We start from the raw sequence: 24051 nt of genomic DNA, 5'->3' as shown, positions 1-24051 counted from the left end.
CAATATGTTTTCAAAATAATTGTTGTTGCTTTTATTTGCATTATTATCGGACCCTATTGTTGATATTTTCCAATGTATGCAAGCTTATATTTTATTATATATATCAAGCTTTTCTTTCAATCTTTTGTGGCCTAAACAATTGAAGATGGCTGGTGCTACAATGAAGGTTGAGATTGTTTCAAGAGAAACAGTCAAACCATCCTCTCCTACCCCTTCTAATCTTAAAACTTTCAAATTTTCTCTTCTTGATCAAATCTACCCTTCGTTTTACATGCCTTTGATTCTCTTCTACCCAGCGAAAACCGACACTAATCCACATCTGAGATGTCATATCCTTAAAACTTCTTTATCCAAAACCCTAACAATGTACTACCCTTTCGCAGGAAGAATCAAAGATCATCTCTCTATCGAATGTAATGACGAGGGGGTTATGTTTATCGAAACACGAGTCAATTGTCTTTTATCTAGTGTTCTACGAAACCCTAATCCCGATCAATTACAAAAATTTCAACCTCTTGAAGTTGAATCACCAGCAAAGGTAGAAACAAGTAATTTACTTTTTGTTCAAGTTAACGTCTTTCAGTGCGGTGGTATGGCAATCGGAGCTCGTCTTGTGCACAAGATTGCGGATGCAACCACTTTTACCACATTCATCAAGACGTGGGCTTCCGTAGCTCTTGAATCCGATGAGGTAGTTCATCCAGAACTATTTGTCGGGGCGACCACCTTTCCTCCTGTCGACTTTGAGTTACCTTCAAATGAAGATATACTTATCCAGGATGAATCATGCATATGCAAAAGATTGCTTTTCACTGCTTCAAATATTGATGCACTCAAGGCTAAAATTTGTAGCGCAAGCATTCAACAACCTACGCGCGTAGAAGCCATAACGGCATTAATATGGAAATGTGCAATAACCGCATCAAGATCAATCCGAGGGACGTTATCTAGATCATCTCTGTGTCTTCACGGCGTAAACATGAGAAAGAGATTATCGACGCCCTTGTCAGAATACTCGGTAGGAAACATTCTAACAGGAATCACAGCTGAATTTTCGGAAACAAAAATAGAATTGCAAAGCTTGGTTCTCAAGCTAAGAAAGGAATTGAAAGAATTGAAAGTGAACAGAGAAAAAATATTAGACAACGTACACAAAATGATGGAAGCAGCAAGCATAGAAAAACATAGTGGTGATGCAGATGTCTATGGCTTTAGTAGTTGGTGTCGGATGCCGGTGTACGATGTCGATTTCGGGTGGGGGAAGCCAACATGGATCTCTCTATTCAACATGAAATTCCCAAATGTTGTTGTGTTGATGGATACAAAAGAGGGTGATGGAATTGAGGCTTGGGTGACATTGTGTGGAGAAGAGATGGCCTTGTTTGAATGTAATGAAGAGTTGCTTTCATTTGCTGCTGTGAATCCTAATGTCATTGAAATGACATGATCCTTCTTCTTGTAGTCTTGATTTCTCAATCTAGGTTTCCATCTTATGTGACGCACAGATTGGATGGCTGGTGTGTTTCTTTTCAAGTTGTTTTAAGATTTTGGCTTTGGTATAGTTTAAGGTTGTAAACCTTGAGGGTATTTCACTTTTGATTTTATAAAAATTAAGAGATGATAGTCTTTTTCTAATTCTTTGATATTCATTCGAATCAATAAAGTATTAAAATCTTAAATCTGGTATTCGTGTGTCGAAATAACATGTCCAAGTAGGAGTTCTTTTCACTGCGTTAGCTAGCCTGCATCATTATACAACTCTCTTCATCGGTCCAATGGTAGTTCTCCGTATCACCTAATGTAATACTCTTTTTGTATAGGAAGCCTATTGATACTACACTAAGACCTCATGGACACATAGTTCGGATAATTGAAGAGGAGCTGATTAGTTTCATTCTGACCCTTAGTATAGAAAATCATTTTCTTAGGGATTTCATGTTAATTTCCTTGCACATCCCTTCGATTTTGTAGTCTGAAAAGCTAGCTTTTAGCTAGGGTACTGCCGTCTAAGTATCCATCACTCTTTCAAAATTAAGGATCTTGTTTTATTCTTGCATCTTGGGTGCCAACCATAACAAAAGTGAAAAGCCTCATGAGGATTGATTATTCGACACTGAGATTCACACATTAAGCTTAATTAGTGTACAAGAGGGCCATACATTTTGGATATAAAGAAATGCAGGCTATCAACGTGCTTGGGCTTAATATTATATGCAAAAGCATCATCAAACCCATGCACCTAATCTTGTTTCTTGATTACGAATATTCATAAGATGCGTTGAGAAATGCATCAAAGTCTACTTGTTTTAAGCGACTTTTGCTTAAAATAATGTCAAGTTACTGAGTATAATTCATAAGACATTGTAGTCTCATAAATGTTCCATAGGGTGGATCACGCATTCCAGGTCTTAACTGATTCATAGAGATTGCAGGGTCTCAATCCAGGTCTTAACTAGTTCATAGAGATTGCCGGGTATTTTATGTAGCCCAGGATTTACCAGTCAGTTGTCCAATGATCGATGGATAGCTGAGCGAGTTTCACGCTACCAAACAAAAAACAAAACTAGGCTCATTTTGATATTTGTATGTGTTAATTATTGTAAGAACTTTATCATCTAGAGTAATTAACTAATCACATGCTGACAAATTATTTTTAACTACTTCCACCAACATCACTAACAAGATATATAAAAACAAAGAAACAAGGTCAAGTTTTCTTTAAAATGTTAGTAGTTAAAAGACAACGGAGCTTCATAAAGCTGCTAACTATGATACCGTAATTAGAAAACACAAGAGGGCCAGACATTTTGGATCTATTAAACACAACATGGGACCTATACATGAGACATAACGCCAGTGTCGCTCAATAGCTCACATGGCTTGCCTTCTAGTATCATGAATGAATTGTGGTGGTGTCCCCTTACGAAATTTTCTTTATTGTGTTAGATATACAATTGACAAGTCGTCGTTGCGCTTTCGTTTGCATTATTGGAACCTACCATTGTTGATATTCCAAAGTCAGGATACGCTTGCTAGCTTGATCTTTTAGTGGTTGGAATTCCACATTTGGTTTACTACTCCACATGTAGCCGCCCTTCATGATAAATTATGCACATTGATTAGTAGTCCCCCCATGCCTTTGTTGTCTTCATTTGTAAATACAATAAAGATAATGCACACAAAATTGTGGCCCTTGTCCATCTTAGCTATTTATATATAACATGCAAGCTTAGGTTATAAATATGAAGCCTTCTTTCAGCTTTTGAAGCAAATTAAGATGGCTAGTGCTACATTCAACGTTGAGATTGTTGCAAGTGAAATCATCAAACCATCCTCTCCTACGCCTGCCAACCTTAAAACTTTCAAGTTTTCTCTTCTTGATCAAGTCAGTCCTTTAATTTACATCCCTCTGGTTTTCTTCTACCCTGCAAAAAGTGACGCTAATCAACATCATGATACTACTAAAATATGTCGTATTCTTAAAGAATCTTTATCCAAAACCCTAACCATGTATTACCCTTTCGCCGGAAGAGTCAAAGACCATATTTCCATTGAATGTAACGACGAGGGTGTTACATTTACCGAAACGAGAATTAATTGCCTTTTGTCCGATGTTCTACGAAACCCTAATCTCGATGAAGTTGGAAAACTCCTACCTATTGAATCACTAGCAGCGGCAAAAACAGGTAATTTGCTTTTGATTCAAGTTAACTTCTTTGAATGCAGTGGCATGGCAATTGGAGCTTGTCTTGTGCACAAGATCGCCGATGCAACAACTTTTTCCATATTCATCAAGACGTGGGCTTCCATAGCACTTGAATCCGACGAGGTAGCTCATCCAGAACTATTCGCTGGAGCGACTCTCTTTCCTCCTGTCGACTATGAGCTGCCTTCAAATGCTAATGCACTTATCCAAGATGAATCATGCGTATGTAAAAGATTCTTTTTCACCGCCTCAAATATTGATGCACTCAAGGCTAAAATTGCTAGTTCAAGCGTCCAACAACCTACGCGTGTAGAAGCTGTAACCGCGCTAATTTGGAAGTCTGCAATTACAGCATCAAGATCAATGGGAGGGACATTCTCAATACCTTCTTTGTGTGTTCATGGTGTAAACTTGAGGAAGAGATTATCGACGCCCTTGTTAGAATACTCGGTTGGGAATATTCTATCAGTAATCACAGCCAAATTTTCAGAAACAGAAATAGAATTGCAGAGTTTAATTCTCAAGCTAAGAAAGGAATTGAAAGAATTGAAAGTGAGTCCAGAGAAAATATTTTGCGACTTCAACGAAATGATGGAAGCAAGAAGCTCAAGAGGAGAGAGTAGTACTCATATTGTCGATGCGTATATTTTTAGTAGTTGGTGTCGAATGCCGATATACAAAACTGATTTCGGGTGGGGGAAGCCAACATGGGTGTCTCTATTCAATACGAAGATCTCAAATTCAATTGTTTTGATGGATGCAAGGGAGGGTGGTGGAATTGAGGCTTGGGTGACCTTGTGTGAAGAAAAGATGGCCATATTTGAAAATAATGAAGAGTTGCTTTCATTTGCTTCTGTGAATCCAAATGTCTTTGAAATGACATGATCAACTTCTTTATCCTTTTCTTTTTTTTCTTCTTCTTCACGTGGTCTTGATTTCTGAATCTGTGTTTCTATCTTTCTGTAATTTTCTTGACTACTGTGTAAGTTTGTCTTTTATTATTATTAGTTGGCATTTTACGTTACTTAATATGTAAGTTTTTGTCTTCAACAGCCTATTCACATTGATTTTACCATTCTCAAGAACTAATGAGATATTAGATTCATAATGGAAGAATGTGACAATGAGTATGAAATGAATATAACTATATTTGTTATAGGAAACAAAGAACGAAATGAGTGGACTTTTCATTTTTTTTAATTTTTTCAAAAAGATAATAAGAATATTTTCTTTTCTCTATCCCAAATTCCTCAATTCAAAAATATTTTAAAGCTAGACCGAATGATTCGGTTTTCGGTTTAAACAGGGGAAAAAAGGGGACGGCGTACATAAAATGATAAAACGACGGCATATGGAAACGTTTTTTACTTTTCATTCAATTCGTAAACGACGACGTTTGGTATCTGTCTTCGTTAATCTTCCTCTGTATCAACTGTCGGAGCTCAGCGACGGTGACTGGCAGTTGAAACGACTCTCTCTATTTTTTCAATTTCCAGAAATGGCCGATCGAGACCGCGACAGAGAGTGGGATTTCTATTTAAGAACCTTATCGACCAGTACCAGGGAATCCGACCCGGCTTCAGACCCGTCTCTTCTTCATTCCGTCAGTCTCTACCTCCAAACCTCTCTCTAAATTCTCTTTGTACATACACCTTCATACGCGTTTACTTGTGTAATGTGTTGATATTAGGGTTTTTGATTGTGTATGCGTTTTGTTTTTGTTTTATTGGACAGGTGAAGAAGCTACACGAATTGTGTAAAGCAGAGAAAAATGAAGATTTGGTAGCTAGGGTTTATCCTCAGATAAACAAGCTCTTCCAACGTTCTGTGGCTTCCCTCTCTCAGTCTCGAGCACCGAATGGGCTTCTCTTGCTGGTATTGTTCCGTAATTCTGTTCTTATATAGTTATTGTTTTAATGGTTATTTAGTGTTCCCATAGCCTAATGATTCTGATTTTGAGTGATTTTGAAGCTTTGACAATGGATAAGTTTTGGGCTTTACGTTTTTATTTGCTCAACTTTTTAGTGTTCTTCGTGTTTGGCAAACTGGCATTTCTTACAGAACTCCCAATTTCTTATGTGAGATGGATAACTTCAAGTTCTTAAGATGCCTTGATTTACTGGGTGGTATCTCAGTCTAAATTGTTGCTGACCCTTTTACCATTTGTAGGTTGGGTCTATGTGGGCAGTCTCTGAGTGTAATTATCTTCACTTAGGGATAGGGGCATGTGGTAGTTTAGCTATGTGTCTTATACTTTTTATTGTACGTCTTGTAGGCCATTCTTCAATTTTACCTTGATTTTGGAGAAGTGGTTCTACATGATGCTGATCCCTCTCTAAGGACATTCTTTCGGTCATGTTTGAGCCGGTAAGAGTTTGTTTTTATCCATTTATATAGTTTCTTTTTAGAAAAAACAATAATAACATTAAAGAAAATGCCATTGCATAAACGATTTATGGTTGTTGCTTTGATATACGAGAGGCCAATTATGTGACTATACAATAGTTATTGCTCTAACATTTTCACCTGTTTTTGGAGGATCAGCCTTGGAAAACATCAAATTGGTGATCTAAAAATTGATTTCCAATGCTAACAGGATTTCTAAAAGCGGAATTATTGTCTGAAAATATTTCTTGGCACTAACAGTGATATAGTTTCATTCTGAGGTCTTAGGTGAAAACCAAAACAAATGTCAAAATCCTTGCAGTAACTAGACCCATAGAAGACAATTTTCCCAAGGGTACCCTACGTCTTATTTATCCTGAGAATGAAGTGATGTTTCCTTGCTATCCTTTAGATTTTTGGGGTTCTAGAAGAGGAGGTTTTAATTTTAGAGTTGCGAGTGGTCACTAATCACATTGAAAGTTGTGGATTTATTAGACATGATCTTGATCAAAAAATAGATAGCACTATTTGTTATTTTGACATTGATTATTTTGGATTAAGCCGTTAAGGGGAAGAATCAAGAATCTAATAGATAGCTGTGTTAGTACTTTTGTTTTCTTGGTATCAGTGTTGTCTTATCTCGACATTCCCTTTCTTCAGGCATTAGCTTTTCTTCCTCATAGAAAATAGGCCTACTGTTAATTTTGACAGGCATTATAAACATATCTTATTCTAATTTTAATTGCAGTGAATTTGCAGATCCTACTGTTGCTGAGGCAACCCTCAATTTCCTAAACCTGAACAAGAAAAAGCTTTTGACTTCTTTTCTCACCTTACTGCCTCAGGTATCATTCACAATTGAAATCATCTCTGAGATGCCCAGTTTATGACAAGTTAAGATTGAGGAAAACTTTTGAAGCATGTTCGATAATCGTGCATATTAATTTTCTGGGTTAGCCTTCTGAATTTTCATGCCTCACCCTCGATTATCCTTTAAAATAAATGTTGCAATACTTACCCCAATCATAGTAGGAAAACAAACAACAATGAGGCATTAAGTGTCTTGCATGTATTTAAAGCCAAAATAGGGCCACCATAGTGTTTCATTTTTTAATAAATTTTAGGTTCCTGTATTCTTTTCGTCTATAATAAAAACAAAAAAGCTCTGCTGAAGAATAGATAAAGAATTGGAAAGCCACCCATCATGTTCAGCTTCTGATCCTGATTTTAGGACTCTTTGGATTGCTTAGCTTGAGTTGTGTTACAACAAATCCATTGCATATGTACTTGGCAAGGATAAGCACAAAGAATTCTTTATAATTTCCGTCTTTCTAATAATTCTAATATGTCTGCAGTTTTTCCCCTTGTTGCTAAAGCTGATTGCATGGCATGGGAAAAAGTAAGTTCTTGCATCTAAGCTTCACTTTTTTATTAATGAAAGACCATTTCCATGTCCCAACTCAGGCCCTAAAATTTTGGCCACGAAATTTTTTTGGTTGCTATAAATTATTATATCTACTGCATACCCTAGAGTGTTTGGGATCTACTGTGTGCTAGAGTTAGGATTTATAGAAAATGTAAACAAAGGGATACATTGGCATGCCTGTTTTGGTCAAATAGAAGAAAAGTTCTAAAAATTTTAAGTGGAAATATGATTTATTTACTGTCTTGTATGCAATCAAAATAGAGACAATAATAAAAAATGTTGTGCATAGTTCTCTCGCAGTTAGTTATTTATTACTTTTTAGCAAAATATTTTCAGAATATTATTAAATTTTAAGTAAATTTTTTTTCAATATTAGCTGATTGAGGGGATTTCTATTTAGTGATATATCCTACTGAATGTAATTGCGAAGATTGGTTAATGTTCATTCACCTGCTCGGCTTGCAGATTAGAAAAATCATTTCTGAAGGTCTTTCCAGGATTGGTGTCACCTGGGTCATTTCTTCCACTATTTCCATCATTGGTGGACCTGCCCAGTAAGTTGACATCTTTGGATACTCAAGTAAACTTCTTTGTTATTTGCAGCATGATGAATTTTTTTTTGCTTTCTCTTTGTTTTTCTTTTCTTCCTTCCCATCTTTATGAAGCTTTACTTATAGTTTGATGAGACCCTATAATTCCCTTTCCACTCCAACCCACTTCCCCAATTGATGAACTTCCATACCTCATCAAAAATTGCTATAAATTCGTTGACCAATGTGAGATCAAATCATCATCACACTAAATATGATATGTCATCTATCTTATCCTTTTGCATGATCTAGTTTTATATCTTGTACCCTTGCATGTGTTTTAAAATCTTACCATGTAGTATTTTCTCCCATTCTCCTCTCTTTCTCCAGTAAAGCACTATAAGGGGAACTGACTATACATCTGGACTTACTATTTGAATGTGGTTGATGTTGAATTGTTGTTTTTATGGCGTCTGAATTCTGAAACCAGTGTTTAGGATTTACATTTACTTTTGCTTCAACCAGTTTTGGTGGTGGCTTTGGAAAAGGTGGAACGGAGTTCAGGATCTCTTATTGGAAGTGGCATAGCTTCAATCCAGAAGAGTACGGCTCCTGAGGTTATTTTTGAGCCTTCATAAAATTTGAGTACAGGTAGTGATCAATTTAACTTTTACTGCAAGTAAGGATATTTATTTTGTCCATGCAGATGCTACTTGCACTCATGGATGAAGCTTATACTGGTTCAACCATAGGAGATGGAGGAGGAGACTCCGAATCAGAGGATAGCAGTACCATAGATGCAGCTGATCCTCTGTTCCTTGAACTTCTAAAGGATGAGAATGATGGGCTTGCGGTATTCCCTTTCTACTTTTGAATCTTCATTTTGTTGCAGTTAAATGCTGATGTTAAATATGTATTAAACTATTGTTAGATTAGGACTTTAGGAGTGAGGGGAGGTTGGTTCTGTCTTCATTTGAGGGGCATTGGTTCATTGGACTACTGATTTTTTTTTTTATTATTCTATATTTCTCTTTTATCAAAAAAGTCTTGCAGTGTTATATGCTTTATCATGATGTAACATGTGTCTCATGTGGTATCAAGTATCAACTGCAATTTGTGCATCAATACGAGCAAAATAATTTCTATGCTGAGTGTTGAAATCTCGGCTCACGCCGTTATCTTTTGATTCAATGGTCATATTCTTTCTAGCCTAGGTTACTTGCTCAGACTTTTGTATCATTTTGATATTGTAATGAAGTGTATGCATGTTCTTGGTATAACACTCTTTGTTATTACTTTCTTGCTAATGACTATGTTTCATTTTGGGATGCAGCAATGATATCCAAACATGTTTTATGACATCGTAATCTATCAATACTATCTTATGACTAGGATCTCTATTTTTTCAATTGAATGGGCAAATAAGTTTTGAATAATTTTTTGTTTTTCAGGAACGCCACTGGACTTCTCCTGGAATGGCTGCAGCTATACAGGCTGTAATCAACACTCCTCAATCTGACAGGCTAAAGCAAATTCTAGACATGACACCTAGGCTGCTTGATTATTATTTTGCAATAGGGTTGCGCGATGTCAATAACTGTATGTCCGTATTTTCTAATTACTTTTTTACAATGGCTTCATCTTTGTTTTCTAGGGAACTAGTAGTAATGCTGAATGCAACTCTGGTTTTAATTGAAGTTGTATATCTTATTTTCTTCAAGGTTAAGTTGCCGATTATGTTGAATCATTGTTGCCTGCCTTTTTTGCAGCTTTAATATGTGCTTTGATTCCCCTGCTTATGTCAAGAAATGCGACAATGTTTCCAGACAAAAAATTTTCTTATGAGGTTGATGCATACATCTTTTTGAGTAATTCAATTTTTTCTTCAATCAGGATCTGTCTGGCTTTGCTTTTTTGTTTTCATTGCTTACTTTTAGTCTTATGATATAAATATTAACTGTTGGGTTTCTACTCAAGGGTAAAGGGGCAGACGAGCTTCTGCAGGGCTTTTGTCGTTGCTTTTGTAATTAGCGCAGCAGATTAGATTGGCTTTCATGCTGTGTTTTTCTGTAAGTAAATCAATTAAAAAAATGTGAAGAGTGTAAATCAATAAAAAAAATTTGACAATCCTTTTCTGTTGTAGTTAACGAAAAGCTATAGTAGTTACCACCTCCAGATTATGTTATATACTCTACTCTATCACATATGCATTTAAAGAAAATAAGTGATATAAATTACTTCGCTCGAGCATTTTACATAAACACATTCAATTCCAACCCTTCATTCACCCTCCTGGAACTCGAGTTCAATATTTTCAACTAAGCATAACCAGGTCAATGTCTAACTGGCTGACATATATAACTGCCTCTAATGTAGCTAGCTCATAAGTTTAAGTGGTGAGATGTTTATAGCACATTATGAGGTGTATGTACATGGTCTGGATGTCTCTACTTGATGAATTTTTGAGTAAATGTAATAATTTACTTTCTTGTGCAATTAAAATTGTCTTTTCAGTCTAGCAGAGATTTCATTTATGTATCTCAGATAGTTTCCTCCCTGTCGATGTAAAGTCTTCTTTTGTGTTTAAGCCTTTCAGTTTCTCTTCCTTTCATCATTAGATTCATTTCTCGACTTATCAATATCTTTATTTTTCATCTCTCCTTATCTTCCTCTTAATTTTTTTTTTTGTTTTAAGTCTAAGAGATCTGATGTCAGCATCATAAACAACAACCGTGCACAAGGCTCCCACAGTGGGCAGGGTCGGAGACAGACAAGATGTATGCAGACCTTACCCCCACATAATATGTGGCCTAGTGGTAGAGTTGCAGGGGATAGAATGAGGGAAGATGGCAGCATCATGAGGGAAAGAATTGTTTTGACTGATGCTAGATTGGTTTGAAATCGTATGCTAAAGTTTCAGAAATAGGAATGCATGTCTTATTAGTCCATTATTTTTAACATTGAATAGTCACTGTTGCAGGGTGGTTCTTATAATGACTCAAAAATCATTGGAGACTAATAGGAGTAATTTCACTAATTTGTGTTTGCAGGTTCGTAAAAGGCTCCTAGAATTCATGCTTGCAACGTTTCAGCGTTCTCCAGATTTTATTGCACTATTGAAGGTAATTGTTGCTCATATAAATTGCATTATGTAAAGTATGCTTCAGTTTTTTTCTCAATGATTATAGGCATAGCAATAGCCATTCCTACAAAGATTTTTCAATCAAAACTGGGAAAGCTGGAGTGTGAACTTTACTGATGGGCAATGTGGGAAGGCGTTCTCCATGGTCTTTCTATTTTTTATTTTTTTATTTTTCATCTCTTGAAGAAATGTTTTAGAATCACTTTGCAATGCTGTAGAAACCATAAAATCTTGGGCTAATCTTGTATCTTGGGCTAATCTCTCGAAGAAATGTTTTAGAATCACTTTGCCATGCTGTAGAAACCATAAAATCTTAGGCTAATCTTGTATCTTTACTGGTATTCAGTTGATATATAAAGTAGTAACGACCTCTGTGAGCATAGCTTCTGCTTTCTACGCTTTTCTATGGCCTTCACATATGTATATAGCATGTCCAAGTCGCATCTCATTTGTTGTATTGATGAAACACATCCACAAAAATGCCCTTTCGTTTCCTCTAGCATAATCCCACACAGAAGGTTTTTCCATTAAGACTTGAGTACTTACGCTGTTCATCTAAGATGGATAACTGTATAATGCTATTTTTAGATCGTTATAAACATGCGCTAACATTTACTTCTGCTAGAAAATGACATGGAAATTTGATAGTCAAAACTCACTGTCAGTTTGATTTTGAATCTGTCAAGAACATTTTACTAAAATACTTTAAATATATATTTTTTAGGCAAACATGTGGCTGAGTGGTAGAGTTGCATGGTGCAACCGAGAGGTTGGTTGGTTTTCTTTGTTGTTGGGGAGGTTGTTTCCAGGAATTGAATCTGTGATCTCTAGGTTGCACCCCTGTAAGTCTAGGGCTGAATTGCATGTTCGCCTGTTAAATAGAGAAAGGAAACCTGCAATTTTTATTATTCTCTTTCAGATGAGTTTTTGGGAGGAGCATCGTTGCTTTCATTTGAAGACATACATCTGTTTCATATATTCGGGCGCGGTGATCATGATGCGTGAATATAAATTCAATATATGTCTGATAAATGTCGATTAACAAACCTTTTCTTAGTTAAAAAAAATTATGCTTTCTTTTGTTCCAAAAGAACATATAAGATACTAAAGCCTTTACCTTTGCAGAAACCTATAACTGACAGGCTTGGAGAAGCTTATGATAGCTCTGCAAAGGTAAGTTGACTGCCTTGCTTTTACGTCTGGCTGATTAGATGCTGTGACCATCTTATAAAGAGTTGGCTGCCTTTTTATTTATTTATTTTTTTTTTAAAATTTAGATGGAGTTGGCATTACAATTATGTTGGGCAATTGGGGAGTATGGTGGAGGTGGTGGATCTCACAAAGATGCAGCACGTGAGCTTTTTGAGAGTTTGGAACTACTTTTATATGAAAACTTATCATCTAGGTATGCTTTTTTTATTGCCTTGCTGTTTGTGTTATAAGAAGCTTCCTTCGTGAATCACGATGTTGGCTATTTGTTTCCTGACTTCGTCGTCTTTTCTTCTCTTGGGAAGTCGTCTAAGCTTAAGGCAGGAATCCACTGTTGGCTCTGATGGTGAAAACTTCAGGAAGTCATCACAATCAAGGCTTCTATGTTTTGTTGTAACCGCTATTGCAAAACTTGCTACATATCATCGGGAACTAATGCCAAGGGCACGTGTGGCCTTGGGAAAGGTCTGCCAAACAGCTTTCCAAATTTCCTTAGCCGAAGTCTCAAGTTAGGATTTCATGCATCTTTTACCATGATAGGTGTTTTGCTTTCCTCACTAGCTTTGAATTCCCAGGTAGCTCGATCACGAATATCTGATGCAAGGGTCTGGAAGCGTGCCCGTGATTATTTGGGTTTAATGAGTGAAACTGCAATTTGTTTGTCTGTTTTGGGGCCTTCACGACCTTCTGATGGAGACGTGCAGGATCCAGGCATTGTCAACTGGGATAAGGGTGGCACAAAAATGACTGCGCATGTCCCATTTTATATTCTTGGTGAACAAGAAGGTTAGATCTTCTATGAAGTTTATTGTTTTATTAAATTTACATATTATCCAAAACTTATGTCTTGAGAAGTTGGGATTGGGTGTATGAATTTAGGCTAAAAGGGGAGTAGAGTTGAACGAACACTGTGATACATTTTCCCATTTGATTCAGTTTTGTGAAGTTTGTGTCATCATTGTGCCTTTTCTGCCATATCTTCCTTGCCTTTGTAGATTCCGTCTTTAACAGCTACCGAACATTTCATGGAAAAATCATGCATGACTTTGCATCTATAATTTCTCATAGATTTGTCTTTCAACTCAGCTTTTCCTCCATGCAGGTCCACCCTTCCATGATTTCTCATTTTCCGATATTCTTCCACGACGATGATGGCAGATCGTTTTTTGGATCGAATTAATGTCTAGTATACTATCAATGCATATCCTTCATACTTATATCAGCATATGCTTCTTTGTCATGGAACAGAACATTGTGGAACATTGCTACTTAATTTTTACCATTTTTTATTTCAACGACTGAATTTCAGTATCGACTCTTTCATGTTGTATTGTCTCTCCTGTTCTTGATTTCATGAGTTTTCTGAATGAATGTAAATTCCGATCGTCCGATTGCTCCATAGTTATTATTTTCATGTAAACTGGTGGAAACCCTCAATTCATTTTCTTAGAATACAAACAAACCATCATCAACTGATGCTGAAAGAGTTGAGCAGGAAGGTTTTTGGTGACACAGCCATAAAGATCAAGAATGAGAGTGATCTGTGCTTTACAAGCAAATGGATAAAACCATTGTAGTTGTGCAGAAAAGTTAATATGACCAACAATTTTGACCAATTGTCTTGTTCATGTTTTGTACACTTCTTTTTTTGGTAACCAAAAAAAATATCATACAAATTTGCTTTTGGATATCTGATATGAGTTTAAATTAAGGTCATCAAACTCACGTATACAAAAGTTTCTTTGTCAAAGGATATTACTCCCAATAGGAATCGAACTCAGGACTGGAGTTCTACTCGAGAGCTTTATTCAAGCAAAATCGTACAAAATCTAGAGCAAATTACGATTTTGAACGATTTTCTAAATGAGACTTTAACTAGTAAACTCGGATGGGAATCGTAGAGCCGATGTGAAAAAATTGTGCGAAATCTAGAGGAAAATCTAAAATCAATTTTCACTTTTTTAAAATATGGGCCTGTGTGACTGGCTAGCTTATTCATGGGCCAATTTATTGGGCTTTATCAGTGGGCTTTAATAACATCATTTTTATTCCTTTTATGATTGACAGGCCTCGATAAGCAACGGACCCTGGGCCTGGACGTTCAGTTCTTCTCTCCCAGCTCGATATGCTGTCTCTGCTCCTCCATACGAAAAGGAAACCGAAACCAGGAGGACGAGAAGAGTGATGCTGCGCCCTACTTTGATACTGCATCAATACGCGAATTGAATCTCCTCTCACTTTGAGGAATTTGAAATTTTGTTTTCACTTTATCAGAGCCGAAGCTCCAACAGAACCAGTTCCAAGGATATGCATAGACCTGTGTAAGTATAGTTCACATTTTACAGATGAGATGTCTTCCTTTTCTATTTGATTCAAGAAATAATATTTTCCTAGTGTTAATATTGTTTCTACAGGTGGAAGTTACGGTCAATTACGGATTCATTTGCTAAATCAAAATCGAAGTCACAGCATGTATGGGTCAGTTATGCCCTCAAACTTCTTTCTAGTTGTTGGGTTTGTGGCGCCACAAGGAAAAATTGTTCATTGTCACATTAATTTATGTTATCTTGTTATAGGGACTAGGAAATGTCGCAGATAAAGTGGGCGTGTCTCGATTTGTTTCAACCTCAACTGGTGGTAATCTTCATCAAAGCTTCTGACTTGTGATGATTTGACTGGTAGCAAAAATATTTTAATAAAAATACTACGTGTTCAGAATGAAGTGTTGGTTTCAGACTCTATAGTTTGGAAACCTAAATTATCTGTTACAACATTCATCTTCCTGCAATTTGGAATTTGAGTGGTGTTCGTTCCATTTTCAGCGTAAGGACATGATCTTTTAGATAGAATGTCTAAAAAGGGGCTGTGTTCCAAACATGTATTCGAATGAGAAAAATGCTGTGTCTTATTCTCAACTGAAAGCTGATTTTCGCTTTAGGTTGGCTGTATGAGTTAGTTGCACCATTAAATATCCTTAAGTATGGTACTTTATGTCATAGAGTGTAGGCTAAGTAGGGTGTCCTGGATCACTGACATTTTTTGCTGCTTTACGTTCATATTGGACCGGACTGTGTGATTTCTTCGTTTCTTTTTATACCAATGTGTATGTCATCTATCTTACACTTCTATATGGTGTTTGATGAATTTTATAATTATTTTTTATTTCTTTTTATTTATAATCTTTGATTAAGACATATGCATTCTAATGCTTACTTGGCATCTGCATATTTGATTGACTCGTAAGCTTAATGAAAAGATCAAGCAAGATGCATATTTTTTCTCTCCCTTTTTTAGAGAATCTTGAGACAGTTTAGTTTGTGCTGCAGTTTGTTATTTTAGAGGGTATCGAGGAGATCTGACAAAGACTGCGCAGATGCAGATTGTTAGTGCACTTCGCTTAGGTGAGAGAAGTAGAGCATCCAGCTTGCTTTTAGATCTTGGCCATGGTAACCATGCACTAAGAGCTGATGATTTTGTTGATATACTTAGCTACTGTGCGAGCTCACCTGATCCTTTGGTAAGCTTAACATGTTAGAGAAGGATCAAGATATATGTTGTCTGGTTGTGTGCGTCTTTGTGTTGTCAAGATTTTCATACTGTTAAAATTTTACTGGCGCGTGGAAAATTTTGTTGACATAATGTGGTACGCATCATGATTAGTGTGCTTGTGCATTTTTTATGTGATTCACCTTGTTCCATTGATATGGGGAGAAGTTTTTGAGGATATTTTTTTTGGGTAAGCTTTTCAAGCACATTTGATGATTTAAATAAAGAAAGGATTTATATTAGTGAGAATTGTTGGGTTTTCTTTACTATATCTTTTGTTTGGCATTTGTGCCTTTCCGGATGTAATGAAATAGGCGGAGAATGCTACACTACTTAACCACATGTATTACAAATATGAGATTTTATTGATGTTGTAATTTGCCGAAAAGACTTGTGTTACTGGCAAAACAATACTGGCATTGCACTTAACTAACCGAAGGAGGGGTGGTGTTGGAAATGCATATATTATCCTCAAATTTGGAAAGTAGAGGATGGTATCCTGCACCTTTTCTTTCCTGCATCTGTTTCTGATTTTTTTCATGGATTTGTTTGGTTTTTAGTAGTAGCACAATAGTTACTCTAAAAAAAGGTTATACGATTGTTTCTTCTAACTGCAGTTTACCATGGAGAAGGTTATACGATTATTTCTTCTAACTGCAGTTTGTCATGGAGACTTGGCAAATAATGAAGGAGAAAAATATCAGCCTGAATAGCTTATGCTACATGCATATGATGGAGGCTTTATGTAAAGGGGGTTACTTGGATGAGGTATGCTTATTTTGCTACATACTTTTGTTACCCCCCCCCCCCCCAAACCAAATTCTCCCCCTTCTTCTCCATCAATGGCCGATATTTTGACAATAATGTTAATTTGTTTATTTGATGCCAATATTAAGTACGTAATCTTTGTGATATTTGACTCTCCATGTTGATAACGGGAGTCTTAGTGGGAAATATTGAACAAATTATGTTCTTAAGACTGAATTGATTGTTGACACTGTCTTTATGGTGAATGATATAACATTTGGTGGGGTAGATTTCAAGATGCATATCATCTTGTGCATTGTTATTCTTTCAACTGCCATTATGAACTAATTATTAGTGTTTTGCTTCTGTACTATGTCCAGGCATTTAATTTGATCAACATTCTCGGAGAAAGTCACAGCATCTGTGGTATTCTGCCTGTGTATAATAGTTTCTTACGAGCTTGTGCGAAAATGCGAAGTATTATTCATGCCAACCAATGTCTACATGTGATGGAGCAGCGAATGGTGGGGAAGAATGAAAGTACTTATCCAGAGCTTGTCGAGGTGTGTGAAGAATGGTTGGCTTATTTTATAACTGGTTTAGAGGGAAATTGCTGATATATTGGAGATAAAGAATAAGTTGGGTATTACTTATTAGGAGTTTAAGACTTGAAATTTCAACAAGAGATAACAGCAATTGTTTACTGTAAGTAGTGGGGCTAATGACATTGTTACTCCTTGAATTTTGGTGCATTATAAGATGTAGTCCTTGCAAAGTTGCAATCCAATAAAAAACAACAATATGCACAAGGATTTTGCAGTGGATGCATGGAGGGACAACAGTGATTTCTCGGCTCATAATAGCTTACCTCATAAAATTTATATTATGAGGTCCATTATTATTTCGATTCATTGTTTTTCCTTCCCATGTAGATAGTTCCAAAAAAATTGTTGAATTTGTCCTCCAGTTTTTGTTTTGTAAATTTTTATCCATGTTTATAGAGTTTTGGATGCTCATTTAAACTTTGCACACAAGTATTTCATGTAATACTATGGGTTTTCACTTTTCAGCTTGCAGTTTGGCAGCAAGACTTGTCTACTGTCCATGAAATTTGGAGGGACTATATCAAGCATTACAGTCCGGGAATTTTGTGTCTTCAAAAGTTTATTTGGTCCTTCTCAAGGTTGAGAGATTTAAAATCTGCATATGAAACATTGCAACATATGGTTGTATTGGCCATTAGGGGGAACCATTTTGTGGAAAGGACTGTTGAAGGAAGGTTTTATTCTTCAAGATTGGATATTCCAATACCTTCAAGTGGTGAATTAAGCTCAGAGAAATTCAACTTGGAGAACACTGAGTTGGAGGATTATGCTAGCGAGGTAAATCACTGCTCCTCCTTAAAAAGTGCAGTTGAGACTGTTGGCATGGGTGTGCTGAGCAATCATATGAGCTGGCCCGCCAAAAGCCTTGTGAGACGGTCTTTCAATGATGTGATACATGCATGTGCAAAAACAAAAGAATGTGGACTGGCAGAGCAGTTAATGCTGCAGGTAGGACCAGTTCTTATTGAGCTTTTTTTTTTTTTTTGTCTCTTTCGTTGTAGGCTAGTAGCCTTACCTAAAATATCATATTGAAATTTCATTCTGTGTGGAAGTTTATCTCATAGTGAGCCAGTTCTTTTAGCTCTGGAAGTTACTTAATATGCCGATAGTTCAACCAATGTACAACCTTCTTTTCAATACTGGATTTGGAGAAGGCTATTTTTTTAAGAGCCCCTGGCACCTAAGTTGCGTTGGAGCAACCTTGCCACTGCGCTAAAGCTTTCCCTCTAGCTAAAGATACTAATACTTCCCTAACCTTTCCTTTTCACAGAATTCAGAAATGTTACATCTCTCTTTGGATAGGGTGTGTGTTCTATCATGAAGTGATTCTATCGTCATTGAAGGACTTATCATATGATAGTGGAAAAATTAATGCCACATTTGTGCTGTGGTCTCATTTTGCAACTGTTTATGTATCTTGTTTACACTAATTTTGAGTTAGCATTTTATACATTCTGACTAGGGGGTGTATTCCTGTGTAGATGCAAAGTCTTGGGTTGCAACCATCAATCAATACATATGATGGATTTGTTAAAACTGTTGTTAGTGAGAAAGGAACCCGTGATGGCATGAAACTGGTTAGTACTTTTGTTCCTTATGCAAACGCTCATCGGTACACAAATGTGCAAATACACTAACACAAGATGTTTCCACACCCAAATGTGTATTATGTTGATCAAGTAACATCAGATGTGTTAATGTGCTTTTATATTTATTTGTAGTTGAAACTTATGCAACAAAGGAACTTGAAGCCATATGATTCAACTTTTGCAACACTTGCAATTGGATTCAGCAGAGATTTAGAACTGGATTTAGCTGAGGCTTTACTGGATCAAATATCTAGAAATCGACATCTACATCCTTACAATGCTTTTCTTGCAGCCTGTGACATGACAGTGAGTTAATGTTCATGAGCTTTAACTTTGGACTAGATCGTATTCGTATCCCTTGCTTTGTTGTGCTTTTGTATAAATTTGAGCTTCTGCCAGAGTATATCAATAGAATTTCTTTTCACTTTACCGATATAGAGAACATAGCATTCATATATCGGTTCTTGGAGAAAATTTTAAAAATTGAAGAAGAGCCAACTGATCAATTCTGGAGGCCAACACACACTTTAATGAGGTTACTGCATTTTTTGTAGCTACTTCTGGTGAATTTTAATAAATAAGCAAACTTCGCTTGTATAGGGATCCTGCTTCTTCTTGTGTTTGGCGAGCCTCTTGGTCTTTTTATCTGCTACCACTTCGCTTTCTAATATTGATTTATTAATGTTTGCTTCTACAATCTAGTTTTTTTTTTTTTTTTTTTTGAAAGTTTGATATTATTGTCTTGATCAACTAAAGCTCACTCTTACAATCCTTTTATTGGCATTCATTGGATTTGCAGGATCAACCTGAACGTGCAGTTCCTATACTAGCGAAAATGAAACGCCTAAAAGTCCGGCCAGATATCAGGACTTATGAACTTCTTTTTTCATTGTTTGGTAATGTGAATGCTCCATATGAAGAGGGCAATATACTGTCTCAGGTGGATTCTTCTAAAAGGATAAATGCTATAGAAATGCATATGGCCAAAAATGGTATTCAACACAGTCAATTGTCAATGAAGAACTTGGTAAGCAACCTGCAACATGCTTGTGGATTATATATCTTTTGGTTTTCTTATATTATCAGATATCAAAGCATACAGTTTCTTATATGATAAATTTAGGTTTAGAACTCATTGATTATTAATATGCTGTGGATATAATGGCGTTGATTCCTGATGCATCCTACCGTCACATAACATAAAATTTCTTGATGCCACTTTAACATAGAACTGCACTGCATTTGCACCAGAGTAATTCTCTAGATTGACCATAACTTTGCCTATGCTTGTAGAATGAGGAAAAGGCTTTAAAGGGTGTAGGGATGTGAGAAATGACCTCAAGAGGAAGAGAAACTGTAAGAACATGGCAGTTCTTTGTGCATAAGAAATTTTCTTTTGGGTGGTTGGTAAAATATGGTTGGGCAGCTTTTTGACACTCATTTGTTCCATAGGAGCCTGGTCGATGGTTTTAGGGTTGTGGCTATGGATAGGTCTTAGGTTGATTCTCATAGTGATTGCTGGAAGGGTGGAGTCTTAAGCTTCTTTATTTTTTTTCCATCTGAATCTTTTATTTACCGGATGCTGCCTCCAGTCTGGCCAAGTTTTCACTGATCCTATAATCTGAAATAGCGAGCAGAACTGTGCTTTTCCATCGCTCAATAGCCCATCGACATACCTCAATTTCTTTTGGTGTTCTCTACAGCTGAAAGCACTTGGAACAGAAGGGATGATAAGAGAGCTGATCCAGTATCTACGTGTAGCAGAGAACCTCTTTCGTCATAATGGCACTTGTTTGGGGACACCTATTTATAACGTAGTGTTGCATTCACTTGTTAAAGCTGAGGAAGTAAGCGCTTTCTGTTAGCTGTAATTTTTTTATATCGACTACTGTAGAAGATGAGCAGTTATGAACTATTGTACTGTTTGACATGCAGAGTCACAGGGCAATAGAAATATTCAAAAACATGAAATTGTGTGGATTCCAGCCTAATGCTGCAACTTATAGTATAATGATCGAATGCTGTAGTGTTATAAGGTGTTTTAAATCTGCTTGTGCACTAGTTTCCTTGATGTTGCGTGATGGATATTATCCAGAGACTTTGGTGTACACTTCTCTCATAAAGGTATTTTTTTACTCTATGATAGATTCCAATTCATTTGCATTCCTTAAGAGTGCCTTTACACTGCCTTTACACTATATATGTAGTAAGAAATAGAGTAGTCTATGTAAGGAACTCCTGATAAGCAAGGTTTTCATAATTTAATACATTGTTGTTATAAAATTTCTATGGGTACCTTCATTATTAAGTTCAGAACTCTTATGCTATTGTTCGCTAGATTTTGGAACCCAATTTTGAGCTCACTTTCTTTTCTTTAGTTAATTGTACCCAAGAAAAGTGTTGTGAATCATACCAAATTATCCACCGATGGACATGTTCAACTATCATAATACAAATGCATATGCTATTAGGTTTTTCGAAATCTAAAGGCTGCATGCATGCACAATCTCAAAGAATGCATTTGACATATTTCCAAGAATCTTGAAACATAAAATATCTACTTTTAGTCTTTTTAATGATATATTGGATTTCTGAAATGTCAAACTTACTTCTGACTTGTTCTGTCAGATACTGTTGAAAGATGGAGATTTTGATGGAGCTTTGAATCTCTTAGATCAAGCCAATTTAGAAGATATTCAACTCGACATACTTTTATACAATACCATTCTTTATAAAGCTCATGAAGAGGTATCTTATCTCACACTTTCTATCCAATAGTTCTCTTCCTGAAAAATAGAAGCCTTGTTGGAGTCTAAGTTCAAGGCTCAAAAGAGAAAAACAAACTATGCATGTCCATGTATACAGTTGAAACTCTGACCTTTGACCGAGGAGGTTGGTTTTTATAACTTGTATTCCTGGATAATAAATTATTGGACATTTTAAAATTTCTGATAAAGAAAACAAAAGAAGAAACTCTGACCTTTCACCCACTATATGCATTGCCAGGCAACTATGCATGGCTTTGGTATGATTATTATTTCTATATTAGCTCAGGTATGCACTTATGATAGTTGTGTGATGCCTAACTAAAATCAGTTGGGTTTTTTTCATAAAATAAATGACAGGGTAGGATTGATGTAATGGAATTTATTGTCGCGAAAATGCATCAGGAGAAGATCCAGCCTGATCCATCAACATGCCATTATGTGTTCTCTGCATATGTGGACGCCGGATTTCATGGCACAGCAATGGAAGCTTTGCAGGTTCTGAGCATGCGGATGATATCTGAAGACGATCATCAAGATATGCGGACAAAATTTGAGGAGGAATTCATTCTTGACGAAGGCTTGGAAGCTGAGTCGCGGATAATCCAGTTATTCAAAGATTCAGATGAGTATCTGGCTGTTGCCCTGTTAAATCTTAGATGGTGTGCTATTTTAGGTTTCCCAATTCATTGGTCACCTAATCAAAGTTTATGGGTCAGAAAACTCGCAACTAGTTATGATGCGAGAACCAGCTACGCCAACTAGATTAAGCAGACTTCTCCTTCAGTGGACTCGGTAAGCTGCATATGTTTTGTTGTATCTTAATGGCTAGGCGATTTTGTTAGAATACTAGCGGAGCTTGTTTAGGCTGAAATGAAATGTTAGTTGAACATACTAGACATAGATTCAGCATATGGTGATAGAGAGTTGTCTTGCTGATATTGGACATGTTTAGCTTAGAATTTAAATCACAGCTAAATTATGTTCAAGCTTTTGTGAATAACTGGAAGAAAGAAAGCTTACCAAGTGCACTTGGATGTAGGAGAAGCCTGCTTAATCTAGTTGGTGTTGCTAGTTCTTGCATCATTATGACTCCATTTGGGAGTGGTTTGTATTTTGACCAACCGAGGTAAGGTAAAAACATGTGGTACATGACTCCATTTGCATTGTCATCGTTAATCGCAATAAAGACAGATTCATCATTATATGCCATAAAATCTGAACCTTCGTTAATTGCAATAAAGACAGATTCATCATTATATGCCATACAATCTGAACCTCAATTAATTCATTCGTATGAAATTGTGTGGTATCATGCATGCAACTACAATTTCCAAACTCAATCTTCACTTGAGTGTGAAAGTGACACGACATCCTTGATAGGATCAACCGTTTCTTCTTCAACACACCAAAAGTATGCTCAATTGCACTTTGTGGAGAAGAATGAGCATGGTTGAATACTTTTCGGTGGTCCAAAAATTTGTGTACCATTACGAATATGTTAAGGTGATCGATATATGTCCTTTGTAGAGCGTAAGATATCCCTTTTGATTTGGATATCCGACATCGACCAAATAATATTTTTCTTCATTAAGAGCAGTGATATGTTTGTTGAGCTTATCATACCTGCAAGATTTCTCAGTTGTTGGGATTCTTGAGATTTATTGAGATGTGAGAATTCGTGAGACGGGATTCGTGCAGATTCCTGCCCTCTTCTTTTCCTCTTGACTTGATTTCTTGGGTTGACTCGAGGAAGATTTTCTTTGCGATGTCTTCTCTCTTTATGCCATCTGTCATGCTTACTAACATTTTTTCCCTTTATTAACAGAGACCAACTCCTCACAATTGTAGAACACTCTTTAACAAAATCGTGCGGGCCTTAAGGCCCAAAGTGGATAATACATCTATAAGTGCATTGGGTGAAACCTCACTTCTCTCTCATCTTCCTAATTGTTCCTTTCTCATCCCTCTCAATTTCTTCAAATCACTATCCAAACCCTAAATTGGACACAACACCCTCACGTACGTCCCTTGTAACAATCGCCCATATTAAATAAATATGAACCACTCTACACAAACGAACCTGAAATATGGATGAAAGACGACGACAAAAAAAAAAAGAAAAAAAAAAAACAAGTCTCATGAAGCAATGAAGACACTGATATGATGATGTGATCGATAGTGATTGATTATTGGCATGCATGGAATTGGGTTATTCACTCACTATAATTCATAATTCACCGGAAGAGAATGGGATGAGCTCATTTTCAAACCCTACAGACTTATCAATTCTCTGTTATACGTACTGATCCCACTTGATGCTGCAAATTTTGGGAAGTGGTCGCACTCACAAATCTCTTTCAACAATTGCAGCTTATATATATGTATCTATATATGCATG

General features: G+C 36.4%; 4 protein-coding genes across 12 annotated transcripts; all 4 read left to right on the top strand.

Moving 5' to 3' along the window:
- Positions 1 to 112: 112 nt before the first annotated feature.
- On the top strand, positions 113 to 1623 carry LOC119988066 (stemmadenine O-acetyltransferase-like). Its single transcript, XM_038832971.1, has one exon. It carries the CDS (start codon positions 146 to 148, stop codon positions 1445 to 1447), a length of 1302 nt encoding a protein of 433 aa, XP_038688899.1. The 5' UTR covers positions 113 to 145; the 3' UTR covers positions 1448 to 1623.
- Positions 1624 to 3277: 1654 nt separating this feature from the next.
- On the top strand, positions 3278 to 4591 carry LOC119987754 (tabersonine-19-hydroxy-O-acetyltransferase-like). Its single transcript, XM_038832674.1, has one exon. It carries the CDS (start codon positions 3278 to 3280, stop codon positions 4589 to 4591), a length of 1314 nt encoding a protein of 437 aa, XP_038688602.1.
- Positions 4592 to 5034: 443 nt separating this feature from the next.
- Positions 5035 to 13781, top strand: LOC119988209 (AP-5 complex subunit zeta-1). Its single transcript, XM_038833172.1, has 16 exons — positions 5035 to 5309; positions 5441 to 5581; positions 5982 to 6073; positions 6840 to 6936; positions 7447 to 7490; positions 7983 to 8071; positions 8573 to 8664; positions 8754 to 8900; positions 9499 to 9646; positions 9817 to 9893; positions 11098 to 11169; positions 12315 to 12362; positions 12467 to 12594; positions 12704 to 12863; positions 12974 to 13184; positions 13501 to 13781. The coding sequence occupies exons 1-16, from the start codon at positions 5040 to 5042 to the stop codon at positions 13548 to 13550; spliced, it is 1866 nt and encodes a 621-aa protein (XP_038689100.1). The 5' UTR covers positions 5035 to 5039; the 3' UTR covers positions 13551 to 13781.
- A 690-nt stretch (positions 13782 to 14471) lies between these two features.
- LOC119989653 (pentatricopeptide repeat-containing protein At1g76280) lies at positions 14472 to 22867 on the top strand. 9 transcript variants are annotated; one of them, XM_038835306.1, is made up of 15 exons: positions 14472 to 14719; positions 14813 to 14870; positions 14975 to 15035; positions 15725 to 15915; positions 16605 to 16712; positions 17072 to 17254; positions 17762 to 18244; positions 18778 to 18873; positions 19018 to 19191; positions 19685 to 19912; positions 20589 to 20732; positions 20821 to 21009; positions 21514 to 21633; positions 21892 to 21939; positions 22056 to 22867. In XM_038835306.1, exons 1-15 carry the CDS (start codon positions 14706 to 14708, stop codon positions 22413 to 22415), a joined length of 2457 nt encoding a protein of 818 aa, XP_038691234.1. In that variant the 5' UTR covers positions 14472 to 14705; the 3' UTR covers positions 22416 to 22867. The 9 variants fall into 9 exon arrangements, with proteins under 9 accessions (XP_038691234.1, XP_038691232.1, XP_038691237.1 ...); XM_038835304.1 differs by having other exon boundaries at positions 14813 to 14876; XM_038835309.1 differs by lacking the exon at positions 14975 to 15035 and having other exon boundaries at positions 14813 to 14876.
- The last annotated feature ends 1184 nt before the right edge of the window (positions 22868 to 24051 follow it).

This window comes from Tripterygium wilfordii, chromosome 21, assembly GCF_013401445.1.
Source record: "Tripterygium wilfordii isolate XIE 37 chromosome 21, ASM1340144v1, whole genome shotgun sequence".
In the NCBI taxonomy this organism is placed as follows: Eukaryota; Viridiplantae; Streptophyta; class Magnoliopsida; order Celastrales; family Celastraceae; genus Tripterygium; species Tripterygium wilfordii.
This window is presented reverse-complemented; position numbering and strand designations above follow the sequence as displayed.